Consider the following 26,995-nt stretch of genomic DNA (forward strand, 5'->3'; position numbering starts at 1 on the left):
TTTACACGTGAAGATGATGATGGAAATGTGATTTCAGTAAAATGGAATACAAGCAGTTTAAAAATGCTCTTTTCCTTGCCTCTCCTGCTCAATTGTCACCTCTCCTCATACTTGATATATGCTAACATCCGGTTCATCAGAGGAAAAAATATATATATTTGAACTTCAATTTAGTAACAAAACTTGAACTTCAAATTTCTAATTGATAGAATTTAGAGAAACATTAAGAACACTAATCAATTTAACTTAGTGTTCGATGTCAAAATTAAAGGAACCAATCTTAACTAGTTATCTAGTTCCCTTAACAATTAATACTAGAAAAAGATAATTGCCTCATTTTTGACACCTCTCATAAGAAGAAAATCATCTAAGATAATGGAAATTTTGAAGAGTGGATGCTAACCTATTGGATAAAATACTTCTCAACACAGCATCAAAAATTCTAAAATTTACTAATTGCTTTTAATAGTTGAAATGATCTCATGTGTAGAGAGAGCACTGTTCAAAAGCTCCTTGAACTCTGGCAGCTCAGGACTGTGCCCACTGCCCTGGGGAGCCTTCTGCTTCTGGTATGTCTTGCTTTCTAGACCCCTCACCATCTTTGTGGAACACTCTTTTGGACACTGTCTAATAGTTTTATGTCCTTCAGACTTTGTGGCACTGAGATCTGCTCACAGCACTTGAGGTGTGGCCATGCTGAGCAGAGCAGGACAATCCTTCCCATTACCAAGGTGACAGTGCTGAGCCTGATGCACTCCATGGGACAGCTGGCCCCTTGGGTTTCCATGGGTAAACTGCATTAGGTATCTTTCATCTTACTGTGTCTTTTAGGGAAACAAAACCACAGTAGGCTTAAAAATAAAAAAATAAAATAAAAATATATGAATAAGATATGAACGTTAGTTTCTTCCTCATATCTCTACTGAAAGATGTGCAATGCATATTATTACTATATATTTAGTTCACTACGTAAATCCTAGCTGTACTTAATGAGAAGAAAAAAAAAAGCAAGCAAGTATAGAGTACTTCACATCTTAGATATAATGTGAACAGTATCAGAATTCACATGCTCTATTTGAATTCTAACCAACGAGGCTCCCCTTGCAGGCTATTGGTTTTGTACAAAGTGTCAGCCTACTCTGTAGCCAGAATGCTCTGCTTCTCATTAGAACGGAAAAGGTAGAACAAGATCAAGGTTCTAACCTCAGGTTTTCCCCTTTCCCCATAGCATAATGCTACTGGTACTCTTGGGTTCTCTTCCGATGTTTGTGATCTGCAATCAGGGAATATCCCTAATAAAATTTTCTCAACAAAGAGATAGTTATAGGAAAAACTGTCTGCTGTTCAGCCTGCCACAAATACCATGACAAAGCCTAAATGAGGAAATGCAATATTTAGAAAACAGATGTATTTCAGAATGGTTAAAGTTCTTTGTAAGAGACAAATAGAAAAAAGTGTAGGCCGCAATGAAATGCTACATTTAAATACATAATTTGAAATGACTTTAAACACATGAATAACTTTTACATTTACAGTTGCGTTGTTGTGTTATACTGGATTACAGACTGCATTATTAATGCAGCTGTCAGGTTGTGTTCACTCATAAAAGCATGACTTGGAATACACATCTGAACTTTCTTTAACAATAAATCAAAGTGGAGCTAGCTCATACACAGAGTCCACATTCTGATTTTCAGACATTCCTCCCCACTGCGTGAAGAGATTAAAGAGCCTTCAGTTAAATGCCATGAGTGCTGAGTCTGTCTAAAAACGTTCTGAAGTACTATATGATGCCATCCAGACTTTCATCAGATTTATTTTCTCCATATGCATACATATACACATATATATATTTATGTAGTTCCTAATTAATATCCTGACTTTTAACACTTAAAATAATATTTTTGAGAGTTCAGACATTCGTAGATGTTAACACAAACAAACAAGACAACCCTGCAGACACTGTAACTGGTGGGAGATTTGTCACCAAGTTAAATGAAGACAGGATCCCATCTGTATATTTAAAAAAGCATTAAACTGAGAAGTAGATTACTATCAAGGATGAAAGACATTTGATTGCGAATAATGCAAATGAATTCAACAACTTATGAAACAGAAATATTAAAAGTACTACATAAATACTAGTTTCACAGCCAGTAATTCATCATCCGTGAAAACAGCAAAACAAAAGCAGGGATATAGGGAAATAGTCACATAAATAGAAAATATAAGAAAGATTTTATGAAATAAATTCTTTAGGTGACAAAATTAACATCGTTTCTCCTGTAATACATTACTGACATGTAGATTACACTGATTCATAGCCCACAATGAGATGATAAAACGTCTTTATGTCCCATTTCCCACAATTGCGTAACCTAATGGGAACTGTTGCTTTCTGTTGTAGATGTATAAGTACAGAAAAACTACTGGCAGCTTAGGCTAGCAATGGCAAGTAGCTTATATGTATGCAGGCACATTTCATAAGTTCTTCTGTGGCTTTTCAATAACTTCTGGTTCTATTTTGGCAGATAGACAAAAAGCAGGTGGGATGCAGTTGAAACTGCATTTGAGAACTCACCTGATTCTGCCCCGAGGGCGTTCAGATTGCTCTGACATAAAACTTGTGCTGCTGAGGCGTGAGGCACTGCTGGTTCGCGAAATGGCTGATACGTCACTGACATCACTATCTGATGATTTGGCAGAGACGTTATCACAACTTCTGTACTGATCTGTTTGTATGTTATACTAGAGATTAAGAAAAGAAAAGGTGAGGAGTCTCATCAAAACAGAATGCATATACTGAGACAACAAATGACCAAAGTATGACAATTCAGTCCAGCTGCTTTTCAATTTAACAACATTCCATGAATTCAGAGAAAAATTCATATTAAATAATCTCTTTTTGTCTAATGAACAATTAAATTGTGACATTTATGGAATAGATCAGATACTTAAAATATATTACAGCACAGGAATTTAAATAGGTTGCTGGATCTTCAGTACTCTTGAACTATAACGAGGAAATATTTATATGGTGTATGTGCACTTTCTCAAGCACATGGATATAATCCATTTGGTTGTAGATCATTTAAAAACTTTTCAAATACTAAAAATTATGCTAGGAAATACTGGCATAGAGTGCTTTTGCTTGACTAGAACTGCATATAGTCTGAATGAGATATAATGCTACAAGAAGCTGGCTCTGAGGGGTTGACTTCAATTCTTGAGTTCTATCTTTGTATTGTAATACTTGAAGAATAGTAAAGCAGCAAGCTAACTGCATAAAAATAATATTTTTTCCCAAGTAGATTGGTTCCCTGACCTTGCTGCAGCTTCTACATGTGCACAAGCTAAGAACTAACAGAGGACATGGCAGGAAGTATATGCGTATTGGGGTGGAAACTGGTATATTTTTAACAGCAAAAGCTTTGGTTAGTTAGAAATGACTGAAAATCCACACCACCTTCTATGTAACACTTGTATTACCCACATCATCAATACAACGTGCAAAAAAAACCTTCAGTCCCAAGAACGTCGCTCTTAACTACATATTCAGTCATTGAGATACAAGAATCAAACCATTGCCAGGTTCCCAAAAATGAAATTCATTATCATTAAAGAGAAAGGGACAGTTGGCTGAGAAGGGATTCTAACAGCAGCATACTTCCCAGGGCATGTTAAGTGAAAACTATGAACGCACAGCAAGATGAGGCAATTTCTGATTGAACACTCTACAGAGTTCTCTTTCTGGATATGCTCTATAGAACCACAAGTCACTGAAGTTTATGTATGAATTATACTCAAAGCTGTAACCATCTGAGAGTATCCCCAGCTGAAGTAGGCATTAGACTGCAGGCTGAGCCAGTTGGCAAATATCATGACTTAACTTAAAAAGCCTGGCAAGCATCATCGCAAGTTTGTACAAATTAATGTATCTCCTCCTGACCTCAAGTCATGTTTATTTTTTAGTACTCCACTGCCTTTCAGCAACTACCTTAGAGGTCTCCATAGCGCACTTGGGAACCTCTTGTTAAAACAAGTAAAATGAAGAAGTTCATTGGGGTAGAGAATGGGAGGGAATAAAGATGGTGGGTATAGGAGTCTGTAGGAAAAATTGGACTTACACAAGTTAGACATTAAGCATCTCAGCATACGCTCTGGGGCTACTCGCAGTTTCTCTACACTAAAACTCATTGGGTAACATTTTTCTTCTGATGTCTATGCTTCAGAAAAATCAAAGCAACAAAACATGAAAGTATTTTTTAAGTCAGGTTAAATAAAAATATTTAGAGACTTGAAAATAAAAAAAGGTTAACTTTTTCTAGATTAACAGCACCACAACTGAGCCAGACTCAGTATTCTAAGCAAAATTCCCACATTATTCCTAAAGGAATCCTTTATATTTTCCAAAAATGACATATCTGAAAATAGGAAAAACATCTAAGAGTATAGAATTTTACTGTGAGATGGGAGATGAAGAAAGAACCAAACCCATGTCTTCTATCGCTTTGGTATTCCAACCTCAAAACCACCACACAAAATATAAAGATTCCCAAGGAAGAGAGAAGCTTTCCCTTTGCAGATATAGAGATTAGTACAAGAGCAATGAGGCTGCAAGGAATGTTAAGTGTTGCAGCGCTTACGTTTTACTACTTAGGGATTTAGCTCTTCCCATAGCTGTTCCATCTGCTGAATTCCCTTTCTTCTAAGTGAGACATACAACATTAACAGCTTCTTGTTGCCAACCCACCCTTTTCACTACAGTCTGACAGTCAGACAGTAAGTTTAACTAACATCCTAAACCCTAATCCTAAGAGCCTGTATGGCGGATTGGAGGTACTGTCTGTACTGTTTGTTTACTTCTGTATTAAAAACATATTTGTTTTTTTCAATATAACTATCAGAAATATAAACCCTTGACATGCAGTTCTTCCATTCATTTTTCCACCTAAGGAGTCACTTCTGTACCAGCAACAGAAGTACAAAAGGGTTATGATGAACTGCAAATGTGTTGACATCGGTGAAAAGTGCACAGAAATACAGAGTGTACTCCATAAATACTTTCACAGTTGCATAATGACTAGCAGTTTTAGTAGTTTACTGATTTTGACACATTTTTGAAGTAATTTAATGATGCATTATAATTAAACTATCTTTCATATTAACACTTTTTATTTCTAGACTTGTCCTCAATCTATGGAGGACAGAATAGTTCAGAGCTTTGACAAGTGAAGGAGTGCTCCTTCCTCTGACTTGAGAGAAAGCCTCGGGTATCTAGCTTTTGCAAAACCATGTCCAAAAATGCTTTAAATAAGAAAAAAAAAGGGGGGGGATTGAAATGAGGAAAGGGAAATCCATATGTGGGGCATTAAGGCTTAGCTAGTTTCATAGTTCTTTCTCTCAGAGAGTAGTCAGGCATTGGCCTGCCCAGGGAGATGGTGGCACTGCCATCCCTGGCAGTGTTCAAGAGGTGTCTGAATGAGGAGCTACAAGATATGGTTTAGTGGCTTGTGGTAGCAACGGCAATGGGAAGACAGTTGGACTAGATGATCTTGTAGGTCCTTTCCAACCTTGTGATTCTATGATTCTGTGATAGAGGGTGTTGAGCATCTTGAGATAAACAGCTGTCTCCTGAGGCACCTTACTCTAAAGATGAATTTTGCCAGAAAATGCTGAATCATGGCACAAAACACCCAGTTTTATAACAGTCTGCAGAGGGTTCCTAGGAATGCTGCCTGGATTCAAGGCCTGGCAGCCACCATCTTGGTGTGTCTAGGCTGTCTGTGACTCCTACCTGCAGGAGCAGCCCACGTGGTGGTCAAGAGACCAGTAAATATCAGTATTATCAGGTGGCTTCATATCTGACTCAACCTACTGCAAACATCACTTATCTTCCTTACTGGAAACAGCAGAAATGAACAAGTCACACCATGGAAAAGCTGCAGCAAAGCCCAGGAGTCAAATTTATCTTAATGAATGTTTTGAAACCATACCAGTATTGGAGTGACAATCAAAATGATACATATATGTAATTTTTACTTGAATGTCAATGCAAGGGGAAATTAATATTTCTCTTTATTTTTTTTTATTTTTTTTTTTTATTTTTTCTTATAGCTGATAACCATATTTATACTAGAATACTGTTTAGAACATTTTTCCTGATTTCTGGTTCAATACAGCTGGTATATACCCATCTACTGTTGTGCCAATATTGACTTGCAGATAGAAAGAAAAAGACACTGCTGACATCGGCCTCGAAAAGAATCCCCTGCTGCAGACAAAGGGGTTCTGCTCAGCATCATGTAAAACTTTGGTAGTCAGCCTTTCATCCATATCTCCTATCCATTCTAGCCTTGTAGGCTTTAACTACCAAACAAAATCCAGACTGCCAGTAGTCTAATGACATGATTATACGTTTTATGCTAAATGAATTAAAATCACATACAGTGTTAACTAAGTTGGCAACACACCTAAATATCGAGTGATGTCCTTTTAAGTAAGCACAGCAGGGCTCTGATCAGTAACTCCATTAAATGAATAGATTTTCTAAAAAAATGTGTTGCACAATCTCTGAAAAGCTGGAACAGCTGCAGCACAGTACTTGTGACCTATGTGTGGCATTTGTAATGAAAACTTACTGAATGTTCAATTAATAGTATGCTTGAGATACTCCATCATTTATATCTGTGCAAGTCCAGAATTACTTGATTTTCCCAAACACTTAAACAGCAACTTTTTCCAGTTGGTTAGGTTAACCTACCTGTTTCACGTACAGAAAAGGTGGTTTTTTTTTCACTGTAACTGGAGGACTAAGAGAATTAGAGGGTCTCAAAGCAATTAGAGTACAAGAGCCATCAAGACCTGCATAAACGTTGTAGATAGTTCCCTATTCAAAATTTGTTAACAGTTGTTTAAAACACAGATGTTCAAAGATACACACCAACTGCACTGTGTGTGCTTGAAAAACTAATTCTTGGCTACGAAGACTAAGAACTTGAGAAACCGAGTAATATAGTAAAGAGCATTAGAATATCCTAATATAATTCTTTCTCAGCACTTAAGAATTTATCACATATTGGATCATCCTACTATACTGTATCATGAAGAAAACGCATTAAAAGTTAAAAATTTTTGGATTTAAGTAATTCATTCTCTTTACCTCTTTCATAGCATGGAAAGGAGTACATCTCTATCAGAATATGAAGTACTCCCCAAAAATTTTTTTTTATAAAAAATGACAGAGAATTCACTTCTCTAGAGTTGTGGAGATTGTGAACGTTTGGATTGTGAACAATTGTTCAACTTCAGCAGAGTTCTTTCCATCTAGTATCCATCACACTGACATTTCAATTTTAATTTCTACATATGTTTGAAAAATAAAGATAATAATAGAAACAGCTAAGCATGAGTGGGTATGGGAAACATTGCAGTTTCCCAATCATTTAACCATACATCGGATTTACAGTAGCCTTAGTCAGACAAGTATACCAAATAACAAACCTGGCAACAAATCTGGCCAAATCATAAATCTGAATAAAGTAAAAATCTGGTCATCCTGGACAACATCTTCACATCACACATTCCCTTTCGCTACTGAAAACACTATCAAGCTCATTTTGCCAAGTTATAAAAACGTGAACCTGTTGGGAGTTCAGTAAAAATATGTTCAATCTCACTCTCTTGTCCTGAGTTGGCAGAGTCAGAATGATACTAAATAATAGCAAATGAAATATTAAAATTATTATGCAAATTCTGACTTCTGATCAGAACCACAGAATGCGTGAGGTTAGAATGGACCTCTGGAGGCTGCCTGGTACAAATCCCGCTTAAGCAGGGCCACCTAGGGCAGGTTGCTAATATCTTATTTATTTCTTTGTTTAGTAGCATTTATAGCTGGCAGTTGGTAATTGAGGATGTAAAACCTTGTTTCTCTTATTTTTCCTTCCCATTCTAAATTCTGTGTTCAGGGTGAGGTGGTCTCAAAAAGAGAAACATCTTTATTATAAAGTTGTCTCCATATTTAACTGTGAAAAGACAGTGATACAAAGTAGATGCCTAATTGCCTGCTACCCATTCCAAAGTGAATTTCTGATTTTTTGCACTATTATTTTAATTTGCATCCACAGGAGCACTAAGTCTGTAAAACACAAAGAAGGGACACTGGTGGGGCAGGGACAAAAGGCCTGGTGCTGCACTACTATAACAACTGCCAGGAGTATAATGATGTCTCAGCTCTTGAAGAACCATCACTGTTTGCTGTTTTCTGTATATTACCACTTCACAGACTGAAAAACTGTCTCTTTTAAAATGCATTTAGATCTCGGTGATATGAAGAACTTGTTGTAAATGTCTCTCTTAAGGTCTAAATTATTAACAGCTGCAATTTTATTGAAACTGCTGCTGTGATCTTATCTTTAATACATTTGGTTGTTAAATGTGTCCTCGAGTCTTCTGCAGTGGACTTTTACATTTGCAGTGCCATCCCGTGGTTACTCATTGCCAACACACTACTACCGTGTAGGCCTCGGTGGCAGCAGAAGAACAGAACTGCAGGAATGCTCTTTGCAAATCCTAATGAATAGCTGGCCTTGTCTTTGCCCTTGACTTATACTACACAAACAGCATCCTGCATTTCTAAAACGGAATCTTCTGCAGATATTTCCTCTCTCTCAGGCTTCTCAAGGAAGCAGGACTTCAGAATAGCTCAGCTCCAGCCCCTCTCATTTTGACAGCCTGTATTTCTGAGATATTCTGCAGATTGCTTATGAGTTTATAGAGTTTTAAACTTATATGGCAGTGGGATAGCATTTCAGCATTATCAGGAAAAATATACATGTTCTGTCTATATAACTTCATTCATGTAATTCTGTATACCTTCAATAATCAAAGGAAGTATTTATGTTTCTATTGGAGAAGGATATCAAGGTAACAGGTATGTATTTCCAAAAGATAACACTTTATAAGATACCTGTGATATTATTAGGATGCAAAAATATTACATAAATATGAAAACAGCTGCATGAGATTGAATCTAATCATGCCTAGCTCTCTGTATATGACACAACAGCAAAAGCCTGGAAAAGAATAAAAGATCAGGGTCAGCATAGAAGTATACTTCTTTTGTCTCCTATTTCAGACCCTAAGGAGTTTTACACCCAGGACTTCTTAAAATCATGGTGACATGGCTCTGTTTAACAGGTGTTGAAGTATCCTCCTTCCCTGAATAATTTTTTTCAAGTGTTCTGCTTTTTGCAGATTCATTTTAGGTTAAATCAAAGTCTAAGTGTAAAGTACATGATGGGAGTAAAAACGATGGTAAAAAGCCCTTACTGAAGACACTTTTGTCAGGCTTTATAACACAATGTTCTTGAGGGTGGTATAATATTTTAAATAGACATGTTTATATCTTTAATTTTCAAGCCAAAGTATCATTTTAATACTGCTAACTTTACCTTGGTATATTGCTCACGCTCATGTTCTTGACTAGAACCAGACCCTGACGTCTGATTATAACGGTGCACTTTCATTTTCATCTGCCTTGTTCGCTCCTCCACTACTAAGCTTGCTGCAAAAACACATAATGAAAATCAATTAAAAAGAGTGAAAGTACTTCTGGAAAAGAAACAAACAAACAAACCAGTTTAGCAACAATTTTAGCTTATTTCCATCTAAACAAAACAAAGAAATATACAGACATGTAAACAAGCAGGGTGTAAAAACATCACAAAGGAACACTAACATCAATAAATCAACCACTTCCATTGCCAGAAGTCTTTACCTGAAAATGGGCAGACCATCCCAATTTCCTACATATAACCAAGCTGATGCAACAGATATGAAGAAAGTAAAACAATTTAGGTGGTAGGCTAACATTATAACATTATAATGTCTCAATAGAGAGGATGTAAATCTATGATTATCTACCTGTATGTGTGCTTAACTGTAGAAAATACTACAGCAACATTCTAATGATTAATACATTAAATAGGCATTAACATTTACTTTAAAGTAATTAAATCCTACTACTGTCTTAAGACCTAAATGCTTACCATAGCTAAGCATTATTTTTAAGAGCAATAATCTTTGTATTCAACATGTTAAAGAAACAATAAATTCTTCTTTTTTTACAAGTCCTTTAAAAATTCTATTCTCTAATGATCACCTCGACTTTAAAGAAATCTTATGTTCTTGTATTTTTTCTTTCCCTACAATTTATCCACAAAGAGGAAAATCTAATATTAAACCTTCAAGAGGTTGTCATGCTATAAAGAGTCCTTGATTTTGTCTGAACAAGTAATGACAATATTGGTTGTGCTTGCCATAGGGAGATGCCCTTGCACTAAAGGAAAAAAATCAGTGTGAAAACACCTGGGCTCAAGCTTCCTTAAAGAAAGTTAACCCTGTAGTAGTGCATAATTATCAGAGGGAGCTGCATATTCTGCCATCCTTAAAGTTGGCTGGACTACAAATGCACAGGAATACCAATAAAACTAGAACTTTGAAAACCAGCACTCTGTGACAGTCCTAGAACTACTCCCAAATTTTCATCAGTGGTTATTCTAAATTACAGCAATACTATCTTCATCACTTTTCACAGGTTATAGTATCTGAGAAGAATGATTTCATTTAGTTGCAATTTGTTTTTTGCATAACCATAATCTCAAGACACGTGCTTCACTTGGGAAAACCCCTGCAAAATCGTTTTTTCTGCATTTGGGTCAACCATGGACTTCATGATTCTCTCCAAAGATTAGTTTTTAAGAGTCATGATTTTTGTGAACAGCCCCTCCCAGTTCAGTGACAGGAGACATAGATCAAATTAAAGGCTTCATGGAATCAATTTTCAATCACAAACCACGGAGAACTTAAGCAAAAATAGGCATACTATCATGATGTTTACAGATTGACATTATTAATTAAAAGGTACCAAAGGTACCATAAGTGAGTTTTATGCTGCTACTTAACTGTGGGATTCTTCACACATCCACTGTTTTGTTGGTGCGTTGCAAGCATGAACATACAAAAAGAAAGCAGTACCCTCAGAGTTGAATATTTTAAGCTGTGTTAAAGCACAAACAACAATTGTGCTTGCATGTACCATCCATAATGAGTTTGAGGAAATCATGAATTGTCTGTGCACTGGTTGGGTATGAAAAAAAATACAGAGATATCACTGTCAAAAATGTTTTCATGTCCTCCTTCCCTTCCACGTTTCTTATTTAAAAGCAGTAAAATTAAATATAGCAAAATTACAGTAAAGTTCTGCTGCAGCTACAAGTTTAAGTCAAAAGATAAATTACCATCATAATCTTCAACGGCCCACACTGCAGAGGGACCAATCTAGGCAGTTCTGCATATGCAGAATGCTACACTGGCCTGGTGATTATTCCAGAGAACTATGTTGGTTAACGTGTACCTTAATTGCAATGAGTCCAGTTCCACCATCAGATATGCAGGCACAGCTCCAATTACTTCAATGGAAGTTGCATGGAGGTATCTGAAGGCAAAATTGAGCACTTTAGGTGAAATTTTTAAAGATGGCCTCTTATTTTGTGGACATACATGAAAGGATTAAGATATGTCAATTAGTGACTGAAGTCAAAAACTCAGATATCTCAACCCTATCATATATGCAGGAAACAGACTGAGGATATAAAAACCAGAGGGAATATTGAGACCCCTTTAAAAATTTAGCCCTATATGTGTACTGTGCACAGGTTACAGTTACTGTCAAAATAACTGTTTCACCATGTGACTGATAGGTGCTTCACCCTGTTAACTTACCATACCTGAGAAAGTTTATTCTATTATATAATGCCCCTAAATCACAGTGAATATGAACAAAAATACTGTAGTCAAAGTTGGGTAACTAGTCAACCTTAGCTCAGTAATTCTGGATTACGCATGTATCTAAATCCTTAGCCTTAATCAGAAACTTATGTTTTGCATTAATGGATGCCATTATGTGAAATAAAATGAGAATAAGTAGTGAGGAATGTTAAGTTAATGTAAAGACTCTGAAAGAAATCTTTTTTTGTGCAAGGAGCAAAATGCACCATTAGCTATTAGCTAAAACCAATTGGTTATCAATTACTTCTGAGTAAGCAACTAAATATTTGGAAATTACAACTGCATTCTTTTAAGCTTTGCTCACCGTGTACATCTAAGTGCATGTTATATCTAGTTCATTTCTGTGATGGAATATTTTGTCTGCCTGAAAAATAGAGTGGTCTACTCTTGACATTTCAGTCAGAAAAAGAGAAAAAAGAAAAAACAACCCAAAAAAACTAACACAGGAGCAAAAGCACATGAGCAGAAGCTGTAACAACCATAAGAAACACCACCATATAAACACAGCACTTTCTTGGAACACAGCTGGTTATCACAGGTAATGAAAATCTGACATAAACAATTCTTCAAGAGCTTCATCTCTGAGAAAAAATATGGATCTACTTTATTGTTTAGAGTGCTTTTCCCAGAGCTCTTGAGAACTACAGTCATCTACATATTGAAGCACAGAAATCCCCAATGCTCTAAATTTTACAGTGGCTCTAGAATTCAAACTATGGAGAGCATCTCAGATTAGTGGTACAACTACCAGCAACATCAGTTGTGCCAGAAGTCACGCTTCGAAGAGATATCACTCTCTTCTATTTCAGAGAGGCTCAGTCAGGTCTGAGATCAAACAGCATAAGAAATGTTGAAAGTAGAGAGCTCTAGGAGTGAACTGCTTAAATAAGAGGTGAACATTTAGAGGAAAAGCTTTCACTGTAAGGAGTCTTCCTGTGTAAACTATGTGGAGATTGTAGAATAATAATATATATAAGCAATAAAGCCATGCAGAAGAGAAAAGACAGACATACAAATGGAATCAAAGTATTATTCTTCAACTCCATTAATGTGCTTAGAAACCATTCTGACTCCCGTAATCTCAAGAATACCAAGTCTGCCTGGGATACACTTAATTTTCTCCACAGCATCACGTAGAGTACTTTGTTTCAGATATGTAGCACCCAAATGTTTTAGCCACTGCTGAGCAGTGCTTTGACAGTATTAGGGACTTCAGTGATAAAACTTTCAAAGGTAGCCATTACACGGAGACTGTCTGGGCATCAGTCCACTGATGGTGGAAGATGGCAAGTAATTGCATTTGCATCACTTGGTTGTTATTTTTTTTTCTTTTCACTTACTAAAATGTCCTTAACTCTGCTCACAACAGCCCACACATTTTCACACACTTCTGCTCTTACAATTCCCTCACATTCCTAGCTCTGGAGGGTGCAGGAAGTGAGGAGATTGTGGGTGCATAATACCTGGCTGAGGTCAACCCACCAAACTAGCCTACCAAGAATTAACTGCTCAGCATAATTCTGTATGGTTTTCCATCAAACAAGCAGAAGTTCTATAGTTAATATTTACTTTATTATTGAACTTGCTGCTAAGTCTCATCTACCTTCCACTGTGAATGGGATTCAAAGCAGAAATAATGGTCTGCTACGATTAAGACCATCTCCAAACACAGTGGCGTGCACCAGCTCTTCCTGAGTCTTCTCTTCAGATGTCATTTAAAAGATCCCTTTGAACACCAGGCACTCCGCACTGTAATCCATGAAATATCCTACAGTATTCTAAATAAGTCACATACTGGAAGTATAAACATCTGGATATCTTAGCTTTATAGAGGTTCTAATGGTATGAGAAAAGGGACAATTTAACATAAGTACATAATGGAAGAGTTGTTTTTTACCTATAATCTCAAGAATTTGCATGTATTACTTTTGATAAGGCCAAAAGCTCAACATTAAAGACAGTTCTTGGTATATGTTTCCATCATAGGCAAAGAGATTTTCTCTTCCTTTTGACTAAAAGTATATTAAAATACATGCTCTATTTTGATTGTCAGAATATGGGAATCTAAAACACATGACTTAAAGAAGGTAGGGAATAAACTAACGAAGATGGCTAACACTCTTTAATTTGCAGCCTGCAACCTACCCAGAAAGGAAAATTAGGATAAGACAGTAGGTGTGTTTTTGTTGTTTTGTTGTTTGTTGAAAGGAGAGCCTTTTCTTATTTTTTTCAAGAGATCTGCATGCTGAGAATTTATATACAGTCATACTTTGTGTAATACGTCATTACTATGATATGGTTTATAGAATTGCATCTGATAACATTAACAAGTTAACAGCCCTCATCCCTATCTTTATCTTCAGAGAACTGTTGGCATATTTCACCCCTATCTGCAGATTAACCAATACAGAGGTTAGGCCTAGTTAGAATACTACCTACCTTTTCAGTTATGTACAGAATAATGGAACTATAAGCAATAAACAAACATGTACACAATGTGATAACAAATCAGACATATTATGGCAGGTAAAAAGATAGAATTTTATATATTTTTTTTTTTTAGAAATGCTTCATGTTATTTGTAGATAGTGCTGCATATGGCACACTTCTGCAGTCTAAAGTACGAGAACCTAAAAATGCATAAAATCTGACTTGTCCAACCTGAATTGGTATCTAAAACATTCCAGTCTTATGAAAATGAGCACTATGAAAGCTGCACAAACAAATAAACTGAATTTTGAGTTTTTAGAATTTGTTACCACTTCTCTCCATATATGATCTTTAAAGGTACATTATCAACTCCACATAGACAGTGAGGGAGCAGATTTTGCCCCTCTGACTAGAAGATGCCATGGCTTTCTCAAGTTGTATGCAAGGACTCACATGTGCAGTACACTATTTTGTTCATGGCTGTGTCCCTTGCCATATAACACCCCGTAACTCTAGATTCACATCTCACACCTATCTATTCTCCTTTATTTTTATTTCTTATAATGTACTGGGTAAGTCAGAGGTAATAGTGGGCTAATAAAGTAAATCAACTGAACATCAGGTTATGCACAGTCCCCAAACTGCTGCCACTTCTCCTCCCCAGCACCTCTTCTTTGCCCAGCTAATTTTTCTTATCTGCATTCAGCTCCCATGCGCCATAAGAATCCCTGTGGCTAGATTACCCCACCACCTCTACACATTCCCAAAACATGGGCCAAATCTACCAAAATCTTGTGGAAACAAGCTCTTTCACAAACCTGTTAAGGCATGTTCTAGTTTCTCTGTATAAAGCCAGTTGTTTCAAACAACAAAACATCCATTGCAGTCCAAATCACAGAGCAAGGCTTGTGAACTTGAAGAGTCACAAACAATAAACTGTCACAATTAATTGTACTGTTCTGTTTGAGAGAAATATAAATAATGAAGAAAGCAAAAGTGACAGATACAATTTACAAAATCAACCGTTTTTAGTACTTTCTTAAGACATTTCATAGTACATACTTAATACTGCACAACATTCTCTAATTGCTAATATCTAATTTAACCAGTATTTCTTTTATTTGTTTAGGGCTTTTTTTTGCTGTTCTGTTGTTGTTGTTTGTTTGTTTGTTTGTTTTACATTATTATGAAAACATACTCCTCATACTCCAGTATTGACATGGATGTCAGATTACACAGCTAGCACAGTAGCTACCATATTTTACTTCAGCAAGTACGAACATATCAGTGAGATCCGGCCTTTTGAAAGTAAATAAGATGTAGTAGAAACAATCCACCAAAGCCTGTATTCAAACCAGAACTGCTCAAAATCAGAAGGACTCAAACTCAGAAAAAGTTAAATTGCTGCATTAATGTTCACGCAGTATAGCATTTTTTTATTGACACTGAAAAGATTATATTCTTCTTTCTCTCCAAGATTCATTCTGACTTTGAGATAACCCCTGCTTTCAGAAGCAAATAGGATTTCTGAGCAACATTTCTTGGCAGGGGTGTGACAGGTTGCACTTGTCACTTCATGGAAAAGCCTTGAAGATCTTTTGTTACTGCTCACCAATTCACACATGCCAGGGGGAATTCACAGGAGGTCAAAACTACACCTATGGGGATTGTCTGCCTGCATGCAGAAACCTGCCCTACAACACACTCAGCTTTCTGAGTGTGAGAGGCTTGCCATGCAAACAAAACACAGCCCAGGTTGAACAAACTTGTCTTCAAAATCTCTCTTCCTACAAAGGATAGTTTCTGCCCATTAGCACCCTCGGCTGTTCCCAAGCCAAGATCTACGAAACATCCTTCATAGATGTCAAGAGATATGGCTGCATTATGATCTTACTGGAACCAACGTCTGCGCAGAGCTCAGGAAGTCATTAGCTAAAACTTAATCTATGAATGAACTTTAACCCCATTCAAGCAGCTTCTTTGCAATTTAAAATACCATTACTACTCCTCTATTATTTCTATATGAAATCTAGAAATCACAAAATAAACCACCTTCAGATTCTAAAGAGGGACAAAAGATAGCACACAGATATTTGAGACATAATTTTCACCTGTTAAATGCTATTAAGAAAATACTGTATACTGCCAGTATTAACAGTTGCCAAACATTTGTTTAGAAAAAAAAAAAAATCAAAAATCACATATTTACCTTTTGTGGAAGAGTAATAATTCTCTTGTTCTTCAATGAATTAAATGCACGGAATGATGGAAACAGAAAAAGAAATCAGCAAATTTAAGGTTAGAGAAAGAAATGTGTTACATGTGACAATGGCATGTACAGTAGGCAGTACTCTGGCATATGTAGAAGTAATGTAGAAAATTAAAATGATAAACCATGACAAATAATAAAGCCTGTGACACTTTCTTCAAAATTAACAGGAACAATGAAGTTACTGAGATCCAGATTGTGGATTCTTTAAATATTGCGCTAAGGCAGCATTCTCACATCCAAATTTACGAACAACATAAAATCCTGAAATTACTCTGACTTTTGTATCACTCTGACTTTTGAATGATGTAGCCCTGTTTTAGTTTCTGATGCCTTTTCTGAAATACCGACTGTTACAAATTTACTTTCCGTTAACTGAAATCTGTAATACTCAATAACCACTTGACAATGGAAAACTGGTCTTTAAGGAAGATATTAAAGATTACGAGCCTTGAATTAATTTGCAAGAGTTAGCAATGCTGAGAGAAAATACTCTTCCATGTGAGTAAAGATTCCACAAGCTGCCTCAAAATATGCAGTGTCACCTAAGAATTTCAAAATAAATCCAGAAATATGAAGACAAAACAAACAGTGCTAGAAGACTAAAATCTAAAACTGAAATCACTTCTTCTTCCAGTCAATGACGGATCTAAGATAGGGTCTTAACTGCAAGCATTTGATCTTTTACCATCACTCAAGCCAAATCCACTGCAATTACATTTCAATTCACATACACACGAAACTGTTTTTTTCCAGTTTTTTTTTTTTTTTTTTAAGGATCTTAATTACATATGCAAAGATATTTGCAACATTATTCCGTGATTTCTCAACATGCAAATCTTCCATATGAAATTATGATTCCTGTTTGCTAAGAGGAACAAACGACACTGAAACATTTCATTCCTGGATGCTGTGACTACCATTGGAGATTTGTACACATATATATTATAGACATGAACTTCATAAAAGCAATTCCCATTCATTACCAGTAGAGATTTCAGTGTGACTTTCCTTCACAAAACAGCTGCACACACACACACATGCACTTCAACCTGCATATACAAGGGCTATGTAGCTTTTTCTGATATGAGCCAAGATGCAATATGCTGGTCAGAGTTTAATTTTTCTAATGATCACTACATAAGGCTTACTTTTGTAAATACATGCTATTGGAAACATACAAACACTCTAGTTCAGTTATGTTTATCGGTACTCTTTTTATGTAAATAGGCTGCTGATTATTGCAGTCCTTATTCTCATTACATGACTTTTGAAACATGAAACCACACCACTGAACCTAGGAAAATGAAACCAAGCTGTGAATAGTCAAACAGAAGCAAACAGGTGGGGAAAGACCTGCTTTCCTTGAATTAGCTCATTTTTATACTACAAACCATCATCACACATTTATCTCACTGCTTCAAAGATTTCAGCAGTACACAACATGTTTTTTCTTCACTTGTTACATTTCCCAGTAGTATCTACTATGTCTAAAAAGGAGTGTAAACAAGTCATACAGAGCTTCAGGCTTTGTTAGTAATTTACTATTATGCTAAAGTGTAGAGACCCACACTATTCAAGTGAAAATCACTAGGAAGTCTGATAGTTTGTGTGAGATAAAATGGACTGAGTAAAGATCACAGAAGTATACTTTATACAAAAGTGCCATTTAAAAGCCATGCAACTATACAACAGATTTGTTGTACGAACAGCCAAAAAAATCAATGCAGAATTCCCACCCCTCTTAGCTTCCTTGAGTGATTTGCACAGTTCTACTCAAACACAATGCAAATAAATACTGATGGAACTCTCTTGCAGCTTGGCAAAAGAGAGTATATGGAGAGCACAGAATTGTCCATATCACTGCTTAGAATTTTATTGCTTTAGTCACTGTGTCAGTTAAAACAAAGAAAGTATAATGCTTCACTTGCAGCACAAATTATGGTGAAGACTACTAAACTGTGACCTTCAGAAAACACAAACATGCCTAAACCAGACTTAAATTACACTTTCAAGAATCTCAAAACCTTTAGTTGCATTAACATCCCAGTGTGGGAATTACTGCTAAGGGAGTTGCAAAGAAACACATATTGCCATGCCCTCCTTGAATATCACAGTGATTAAAATAAAAATCATGTTGCCTAACAAACACAGGAGCCTCTAATGTTAAGCATAATTGCTTTAAAGCATCCATATGTACTGGTGTGGCTAAAAATTCAACATAGAACTCTTTCAAGTGAAAATACCCAGCATGATTTCTGTTTTATTCAAAACTAGGGCAAAGTAGCTATTTCCTTTACAACAGTCACCAAAGAGCTTGGTTTTATTGTTCTCTTGTTGTTTTTTGTTTTGTTTTGTTTTTGTGTGTGTGTGTTTGTGTGTGCATGTGTGTGTGCAATTATGCTATTTTGAGGTTATTAAATTATCCTTATACAGAACTTTTTCTTCTACTTTTTTTTTTTTTTTTTTTACTGTTCCTGATTGGTAATGCATGCCCCATATCTTTAACAGAATGGGGAATATGAGTCTTCCTATAAGACTTTCATCTCTTGTGAAGTAGATCTACCAGAAAGAACCTAATGAAGTATGTCACAAGTTGACTGTTTATAATTCTAAAACCAAAGCAGTAACTAACACAACATTGCTTGATAGAAGCAAAGAAATAGCCATTAGCTGTTAGTTCTAAACTTGATAATGAAAAAATGGAATGTCTAACATTCACCATTAGTCCTAGGAGAACCCTTATTAGCACGCACATTATCATCTACGACAGAAAGCTGAGAGAGAAAATATCACACTTTCTTGAGAAGAAAACCACAGCCACTCTTGCTTCTTTATTAACTCTCGTATTTCCCACAATGACAGTTTCAAAGAGTAACAAAATTACTCTACTGGATTCCTGTATACCTCCTGAATATGTAGACAGTCAATAAAAAATAAATAAAAATAAACAGTCTTGATATCAAGTCAATCAATCTTTCTATAACAATTACTATGATTTGCAATACAGATATAGATTGATAAGAACTGTATTTAACCCTTCTGACATAACAAAATTTGTATAGTGTAAGAAAGCGCTTTACTACAAAAATGGTACTTTACAGTACATCACATTGTATTTCCTTGAAATGCAGGATATTGACACTGACCACCAGTAAGGAGCTTTATTTTTAAATGAAGAAAATGCAAAGAACTTTTAACATTGCTTCTTGTAACATTTATAGATTGCACTGGATTTTGACATTTTCTGTACCCATGGAGACTGAATTTAAATCACAATTAAGTCATATTTCAGTTTAAAGTACAGTTAATGAAAATATTTCATGGACAAATATATTGACATTCAATTGCAATTAGAGTCAAACCTCTTCTATCACTCGATCAAACTTTGATATTAATTAAAGAGGTGAAACTGATAACAAAATTTGATACTGAATATCATATTATTTCTTATAGCCTCACCAAAGCTACTTGCCTAAAGAAGGGTAACGTTTATACATATTAATATACTTATATCAGATGATACTGTCAAAACATTTAAAAATATTTTATAAAATCTACTAAACTTAGTACTTCCCTGTAAATACACTCAGTCTGAACAGTGTGTTAAACATGGGTAATATCAGAAAATCTTCCTTTCAAATAGACAAGTTAATCAGATGAAATTAAAATACTATGTAAAGAACAAAATCTCTTCAGCCTTCAATTCCACAGCTGTATTGGCATAGGCAAAATATGGTATATAACAAAGTAAATAACCTATTTGTTTATTTTCTACGTATGGCGCAAGCATATGAACCACAAATATGAATAAGAGTTCAGTGAAACAGCATTGTGTTACAGATATTCATGGCACCGACAGCTTTTAAAACCAACGGCAGCTTTTGCCTTCTGTTTAAAGTTCACTTTTTCTTTGCTCTTCTGCATACAACCCCATACAACCCATCTCTACTTAATTTCACAACACTTTCTATGTTCATTTCCAAAGTTTTTAACAAAATACACAAGTTACCAAGGACAGATGAAAGATAACAGATACCCGCAGGAAAACCAAAAGAAATTAAAAGCTGAATTATCATTGTACATTGTACCAAGTTCTGAATTGCAGATGAAGCATAAAAGAAATTTGAAATGCACCTTTCATTACACTTTCCTAAAAAGCTCTCACTTACTAATAGAAATAGTAGAAATAGAAATTGTAAATGTAGACTGAAACTAGTTTATAATCAAGACACCAATAGTTCACTATGAAACACCACAAGAAGTCTCAAAAGTAAACTTTTAAATGAAAAAAACTATTTGTATTAGCATTTTAATAATTCAGAATAAACACGTATTAAAAAACCCACATTTTAAGGTATGTTAATTGAAGGTGTACTATACCATCACAGTTCAGTCCAATAAAATTAATGCAAACTGACTACGTTAATGTGAGTGACTGTACATCATACAAAATAAAAACCAGCAATCTAACATGATTAAAAGGTCATAGTCAGCACTATTACCTATTTAAGAATAAGATCTGCCATCTTCAGTAAGGCACAGTAAGGTTCAATAAGGCACAACATATAATCATTTGAAGTACTTCTTTCATTTTCACACAGAAGAAAACCACAAGTTGTTGCTTGTTGTTAATGAGAAAAAATGGGCTTTTAAACACATAAGAAAACCTGAATGCACAAATATTATCCACTGTGAAATTATAATTTAAAATTATTTTATGGCCATTTGATTTTACTGTAATAGTTCAAGCTGTTTGTGTAATATGTTGCTAGAAAAAGCAGCAGCAATATTTACACGTATTTGATGTTAGTTTGTAAAAACCATCTTCCACAGCCACTAAGTCTTCACTGTGATTTTCAGAAAGGAGCAGCAGTCTTTGCCCGATCAATTTATTTTTATTAATGTAAGAGCTGATGAACTGTGCCTTGATATTCTTGCACTGATTGTTTTAATTCTTTAATCACTGAACCTGTCCCACTCCAGAGGGAATTTTTCATACTGTGATTTTTGTTTATGTTTAGTCTATGCAAACAATACACAGCAATTAATATAAACAAAAAAATAAGAAATGTATAACACTGTCAAAATATTTGCTTCAGATTTCTTTGGCTCAATACAAACTAGATATGCTCATGGAAACCACCATGACTCTAAAAGAAATTTTAAAGTAGACAAACATGAAAGGCTACTAAAAAATTAAGGCAATTAAACTGTGTATAATATTTTACCGATCAAAATCTATTAGACTTTCCAGACTACAAATACGGTTTCATTCTCTTCTGTTTGGCAGAGCTATAGCTTTTAACACGTAGCTGTGAAAGCAGAATTTAAGTAAAGAGAAGAAAAGTAAGAAGGCAAAGAGTTAGAGCTATCATAAGCTCATTATTTGATACCTTGCTCTATACTGCCACTTCTTACAGGAACTTGCGGTAGCTGTCTTCCCCTGCGACTGCTGAAGGATGTGTCTGCAGGAGGAGACTGGGTGGGACTTCCTTGTTGATGTATTCTGCAGATGAAATGAAGATAAAATAAAATAACCCAAATGAAGAGAATTTATATATTCTTAAACACAAATTAAGTTGCAAATAGAGAAGATGAGTTTGAAAAAATTTTCATTTGATGTATGCCATATGCATGTATTCAGGACTAGACAGCTAGCAAACTTATATGGTTTCACCATTAACTTCTCTACCTGACTTCCATCTGAGGAGAAAAAAAAATCTCTGTTTCTTTGTTTTATGGTGCTTTGAGAAAGTACTAGCCAAGAAAATGCTGAACTAAAAGCAGTTTTCTAATAATTATTTATGATTACTGTCCTCCTGTACTGGTACAAAGACAGCACAATATTTCACCTCTATATTTCATTGACTTTTGTGTTCCCTTTTTGATGATGCCCTATGCACAAAATCACAGAACCAGACAGCAAACATCTAATGCCATGGCATAGTGGGTTACTCTTCCTTGAACTGAAACAAGGAAAAATATCTTTAAACTTGTGTGTCTGTGTATGTGTGTGTGTGCACATACTCATAGTACTAAATACTTCGGAATTACTAATAGAATACATAGTTCAAAATACCTTCAGCTTTCGCACTGCATAAATCAACTTACTTTGACTAAGCCTGTGAGATTAAGCAGTCAGAAAATGATGTGAGTTCCTGCACAGTGTTCAAGCAAAATACTTAATTTTAAGATGGATACAGAACAAAACACAACAATGGAAGGACAAAACACAGCCAATTTTTCACTCTTACATTGCGTAACTATTTAAGATCAACAGAAGAAGTACCATCTAGATGGTGAAGATAGGCAGCAAAAGGATATGGGAGAAGTGTAAATACCATGAAGAGAGGATAATCTATAGTGCCAGGATGAGTGAACGTGTCATGTATGCTCAGGAAAATACAATACCACACTGACACCTGGGAGGCAGAACATGAAAGCTGAACTGGACATGTAATAGCAACCTTGTCAGAAGTGGAGAAGGCGGCGCCGAGCCTCCGGGCGCAAGGTGATGTTCAGAGCATAAGGCTCTGACACTAGAGTGCTCACTCGACCTGGAGCGAGCATGATGTTTTCCCCTAATGACTGGCTGTTCAGTCGTTCGTGGGGCTGGAAGTCCCCTTCTAGAAAGACATGGTAGCAGACCCCTAAAACATCAGGGCCAAAAAGAAACTGTTCAGTTGTTAGCTCCAGGCACACCTTCCCATGCCCCCCTCCACCAAAGAATATCACAAACATTGGCTGCAGGGCCTGGACGGGCATTTCAGGCCCAAGTTATTAATTCAGATTATGAATCCATTTCCAAAAGAATTAACTATAGAACACTCACTGCTGCAGATACACATCACTCTACTTGTTGAATTGTTGAGCACTGAATGCAGTAGACCATTGGCCAAAACCCTAGCTGCAACTCAAACAGCAAACGCAAGCTAACAACATGTATAAAATATAAAGGGCTAGAACAGAGTAGGCTATACATACCCAGTTTTAACACAGTACATTTGTGTTTTCAAAGTATACCTTCTGTCTTTATCAAAAATATTAACTGGATTCCAATTAGTGTCCCAAAGAAGGACAACTGGTAATTGCACACATACGTCATTCCCTTAGAAGTCTGAAGCAAGGAATCTATTTAAGTAACTTCCTGCAGCAGAAACCAACACAAATACACAGTTCTGAAGGAACTCTGATGAAAACATCATTAAATTATGCAGCAAAATAATAATCGCGTTAGTGTAATTAGCAGCATAATTATTAGTAGTTCAATAATTATGTATTTTGCAAGCATTAGATAACCTAGAAAATCTCAGGTTTGGAAGGTGACAAAGTAAATTTCCAGCTGTGCCTTTTTGCTAGTCCTGGCTTTTTCAGAAATGCAGCTTTCTGTAAATGGTAATATTATATCTGTTGCTTTAGAAATTTCCATAAAGCCACTCATATCTTTTTACTGTGGGTTTCCACTTCCTAATTTCTCCAGATTTATGAACTGTTCCTGCACACACACAGCACATCTTTCCCAGAAGCTACAATCAAAATAACCAAGGGACTGTCTAGTTTGTAAAGCTATCGCATGCTTACAAATCATCCTTAAAAAAAATAAAATAATAATAATAATAATAAGTGCATTTGAAATAACGTTTATTCAGATGCCTACCAAGAATAAAGGTTTTGTTTCAGGACCAACCAATGACAGCTTATATGGAAGTCCTGCCACAATGCTAAAAAAAATAGGATTCTGTTCCCTTTGCCATATCTTTCCTCTTAAGCTCTGACACTTTCTTAACTCCTGATTTGTTCTGGCAATAACAATAACACTCTTACAAGGACTGACTTCCTGATTCTACAAGATGCTCAATATAATCGTGATGAGCTGAGATCTGAAAATGCCTGTACAGTCTCAAATGTAAATGTAATCCATGCCGAAGAAAGAAGAAGTTCAGAAGAAAGATCAGTTGCAGAAATGAAGGAGTCTACAATACCTGATTAGGAGGATGAGACAAAGAGGAACAAGTATATGAGACAAAAGCTGGTGTGAGTCTGAGTAAATGAGAGAGAAGTTAAGAAATGTAGAGAGGACAAAATTAAGGAGAGAAAATTTGAGAGAGAAATGACACCTTATGATAAATGACATTGCAGCAAACATATGTTGGTATCTTGTTGCTTGGTACCACTGCTTCTCCCAGAGAAAGGTAACATGGCAAACAGCAAGCTTGTAACTCAACTGGCCACGGACCACAAGGGCATTCTAAAGGTTCCACATCTACTTTCCCACTAGGAAAATCAAGCTTCTTTCTCTTCGGACTGATATTTTAGTGACATAGATAAAAATAAATCACAACAAAACCACATGCTGGCGCATGTGGAACTATGAAGAACTAAAACTAAGAGTGTTGTACCAACCCAACACACCTTTGGTACAGGATCCTACACAATTCCTAGCAACTACAGTTAACACTTGTATCATTATGTTTACGCAGCCTTCAATTCAGTATTCTGTGGGTAAGAAATTAGGGGTGGAAGACTGCACTTCAGAATTGATGAACTGTTTTCACCCACATTCATACAAGCATAAAATTATCTTCTATTTTCACGTAATGAGTTTTACTGCTTCAGAAAATACTGAGTCCTATCTTCAGGCTTATCTCACTGAACTGTTATGGGAACAATTAGAACACCCGTAAATATTTGGGATGGGTTTATTTTTTTCCCCTTCTAATGCTGATTTCCTAAAATATCACAGTACTTAAGGATGTGGTCTTACAGAGCACACTGAGGGGTTTTTTAGAAGGAAGATGATAGCATGCTGATACCTTATTCTCTGTGAACACCTGAACTACATGTAGATAAGGTCAGCAGAAATGGATAATAAAGGAATTACTATAGAGTTATATTTATCATTTGACTAGCAAATTACTTGCTTGTTATCAAAATCTTCTGGCTGCACTGTGTTCACTACTAGAGCTTACTTTTCTATTGTGAAAAACAAAAAAGGAGCTCTGGTGACTGACTGACAATTTTGGGAACATGCTTCACTTAAGGAAAAAAATAATAGATTTTTTTTTTTTTAAGTTTTCCTATTCACCTGTGAAAAAATTATTGTTGTCAGGTTGTTTCAAAAACAAACAAACAATAAAACACCAAACATCACTTATCCCTTGGTAATAACTACATTTTTATGCATTACCTTTTTGCATTTAACCAATGCAAAATGAGAAAAAGATTTATCTCAATATAGCAATGACTACAGTATGAACTCATTACATTCCATATAAATTCTGTATATATAGACACTGTAGCAACATATCCCTGTTGTCTCCAGACTTGCTTTTTCCAACATACCTGAGTATATCCTCAAATATATGTTATATCTTGCATAAATATTAAAAATAAGTTCTGAAATATTCAGGGGAAAAAAAAAAAGTCAAAATTTCAGACCTAGGCTGGTCATTTCAATCAGGAAAACACATTGCTCAAGTCTAAAAAGAATGTTCATAAATGTAACTACACACTTAGAGGTAGAGTCATGAACTGTTAATATATTCAGCATAATACCTCATAAAAACATTTCCTGCAGATCAGTTCCTATCATCAAAAATACCTGAAATTTGGTTGCAAGATTATAATCCACACCAGCCATATGTGATTGAGAGAAGGAGACTCCACAACTTGCCTGGGCAGCCTGTTCCAGTGCTCTGCAACCCTCATTGTAAAGACATTCTTGTGCACATTCGTGCAGAACTTCCCATGCTCAAGTTTCCCCTTGTCCTGTCTCCACACACTGCTAAAAAGAGTCTGGCCTCACCACTTTGCTCTCCATACCTCAGATATTTATAGACCTGGATCAGGTCCCCTTCTGTTCTCAAGGCTAAACAGACCCAGTTGACTTAACCTTTCTTCATAGGGGAGATGCTCCAGGCCCTTCACCATCTTTGTGGCCCTCCGCTGGACTCTTTCCAAGAGATCCCTGTCTTTTTTGTACTGGGGAGCCCAGAACTGGACACAATATTCCAGATGAGGCCTTACCAGGGCAGAGTAAAGGGGGAGGATCATCTCCCTCGACCTGCTGGCCCCGCTCTTTTTAATGCAGCCCAGAATGCCATTGGCCTTTTTAGCCATGAGGGCACACTACTGACTCGTGGCCAACCTGTCGTCCACCAGGACACCAATGCTTACTTAATGCTTACACTTCCGCATTTTCCACCCCATTCACTTCATACCCCACTCCCATCTTTTCTCCTTTCTCAGCCTCTTGCCAAGGTTCTTAAAATCATTCAGCCTGCATGATTACTGAGACCACCACAATCTTGGTCCCAGGAGCTTCCCTTAGTTTTCTGAAGTTAAAAACAGGGAAAAATACGGATGTAATGAACTGAAAAGTAAAACTGTTGCTGCTTTAAAGACAGCAAGGACTTCAGGCATAATTCTGGTCAAATGCCT

At 36.0% G+C, this 26,995-nt stretch overlaps 1 protein-coding gene across 48 annotated transcripts in view; it reads right to left on the bottom strand.

Moving 5' to 3' along the window:
• The window catches only part of RIMS1 (regulating synaptic membrane exocytosis 1), a 276,215-nt gene that overhangs the window by 52,240 nt on the left and 196,980 nt on the right, over window positions 1-26,995 (bottom strand). For 16 of the 48 annotated variants that reach the window (XM_032443374.1, XM_032443345.1, XM_032443341.1 and 13 more), the window contains 5 exons: window positions 23,023-23,205; window positions 21,949-22,061; window positions 16,493-16,522; window positions 9,456-9,568; window positions 2,582-2,748 (listed from right to left, as the gene is read on the bottom strand). In XM_032443374.1, coding sequence (XP_032299265.1) covers window positions 2,582-2,748; window positions 9,456-9,568; window positions 16,493-16,522; window positions 21,949-22,061; window positions 23,023-23,205 — 606 coding nt within the window. The remainder of the gene's footprint in view (window positions 1-2,581; window positions 2,749-9,455; window positions 9,569-16,492; window positions 16,523-21,948; window positions 22,062-23,022; window positions 23,206-26,995) is intronic. The other 32 variants (XM_032443349.1, XM_032443354.1, XM_032443363.1 and 29 more) reach the window with 5 other exon arrangements.

This window comes from Coturnix japonica, chromosome 3 (genome assembly GCF_001577835.2).
Source record: "Coturnix japonica isolate 7356 chromosome 3, Coturnix japonica 2.1, whole genome shotgun sequence".
Classification (NCBI taxonomy): domain Eukaryota; kingdom Metazoa; phylum Chordata; class Aves; order Galliformes; family Phasianidae; genus Coturnix; species Coturnix japonica.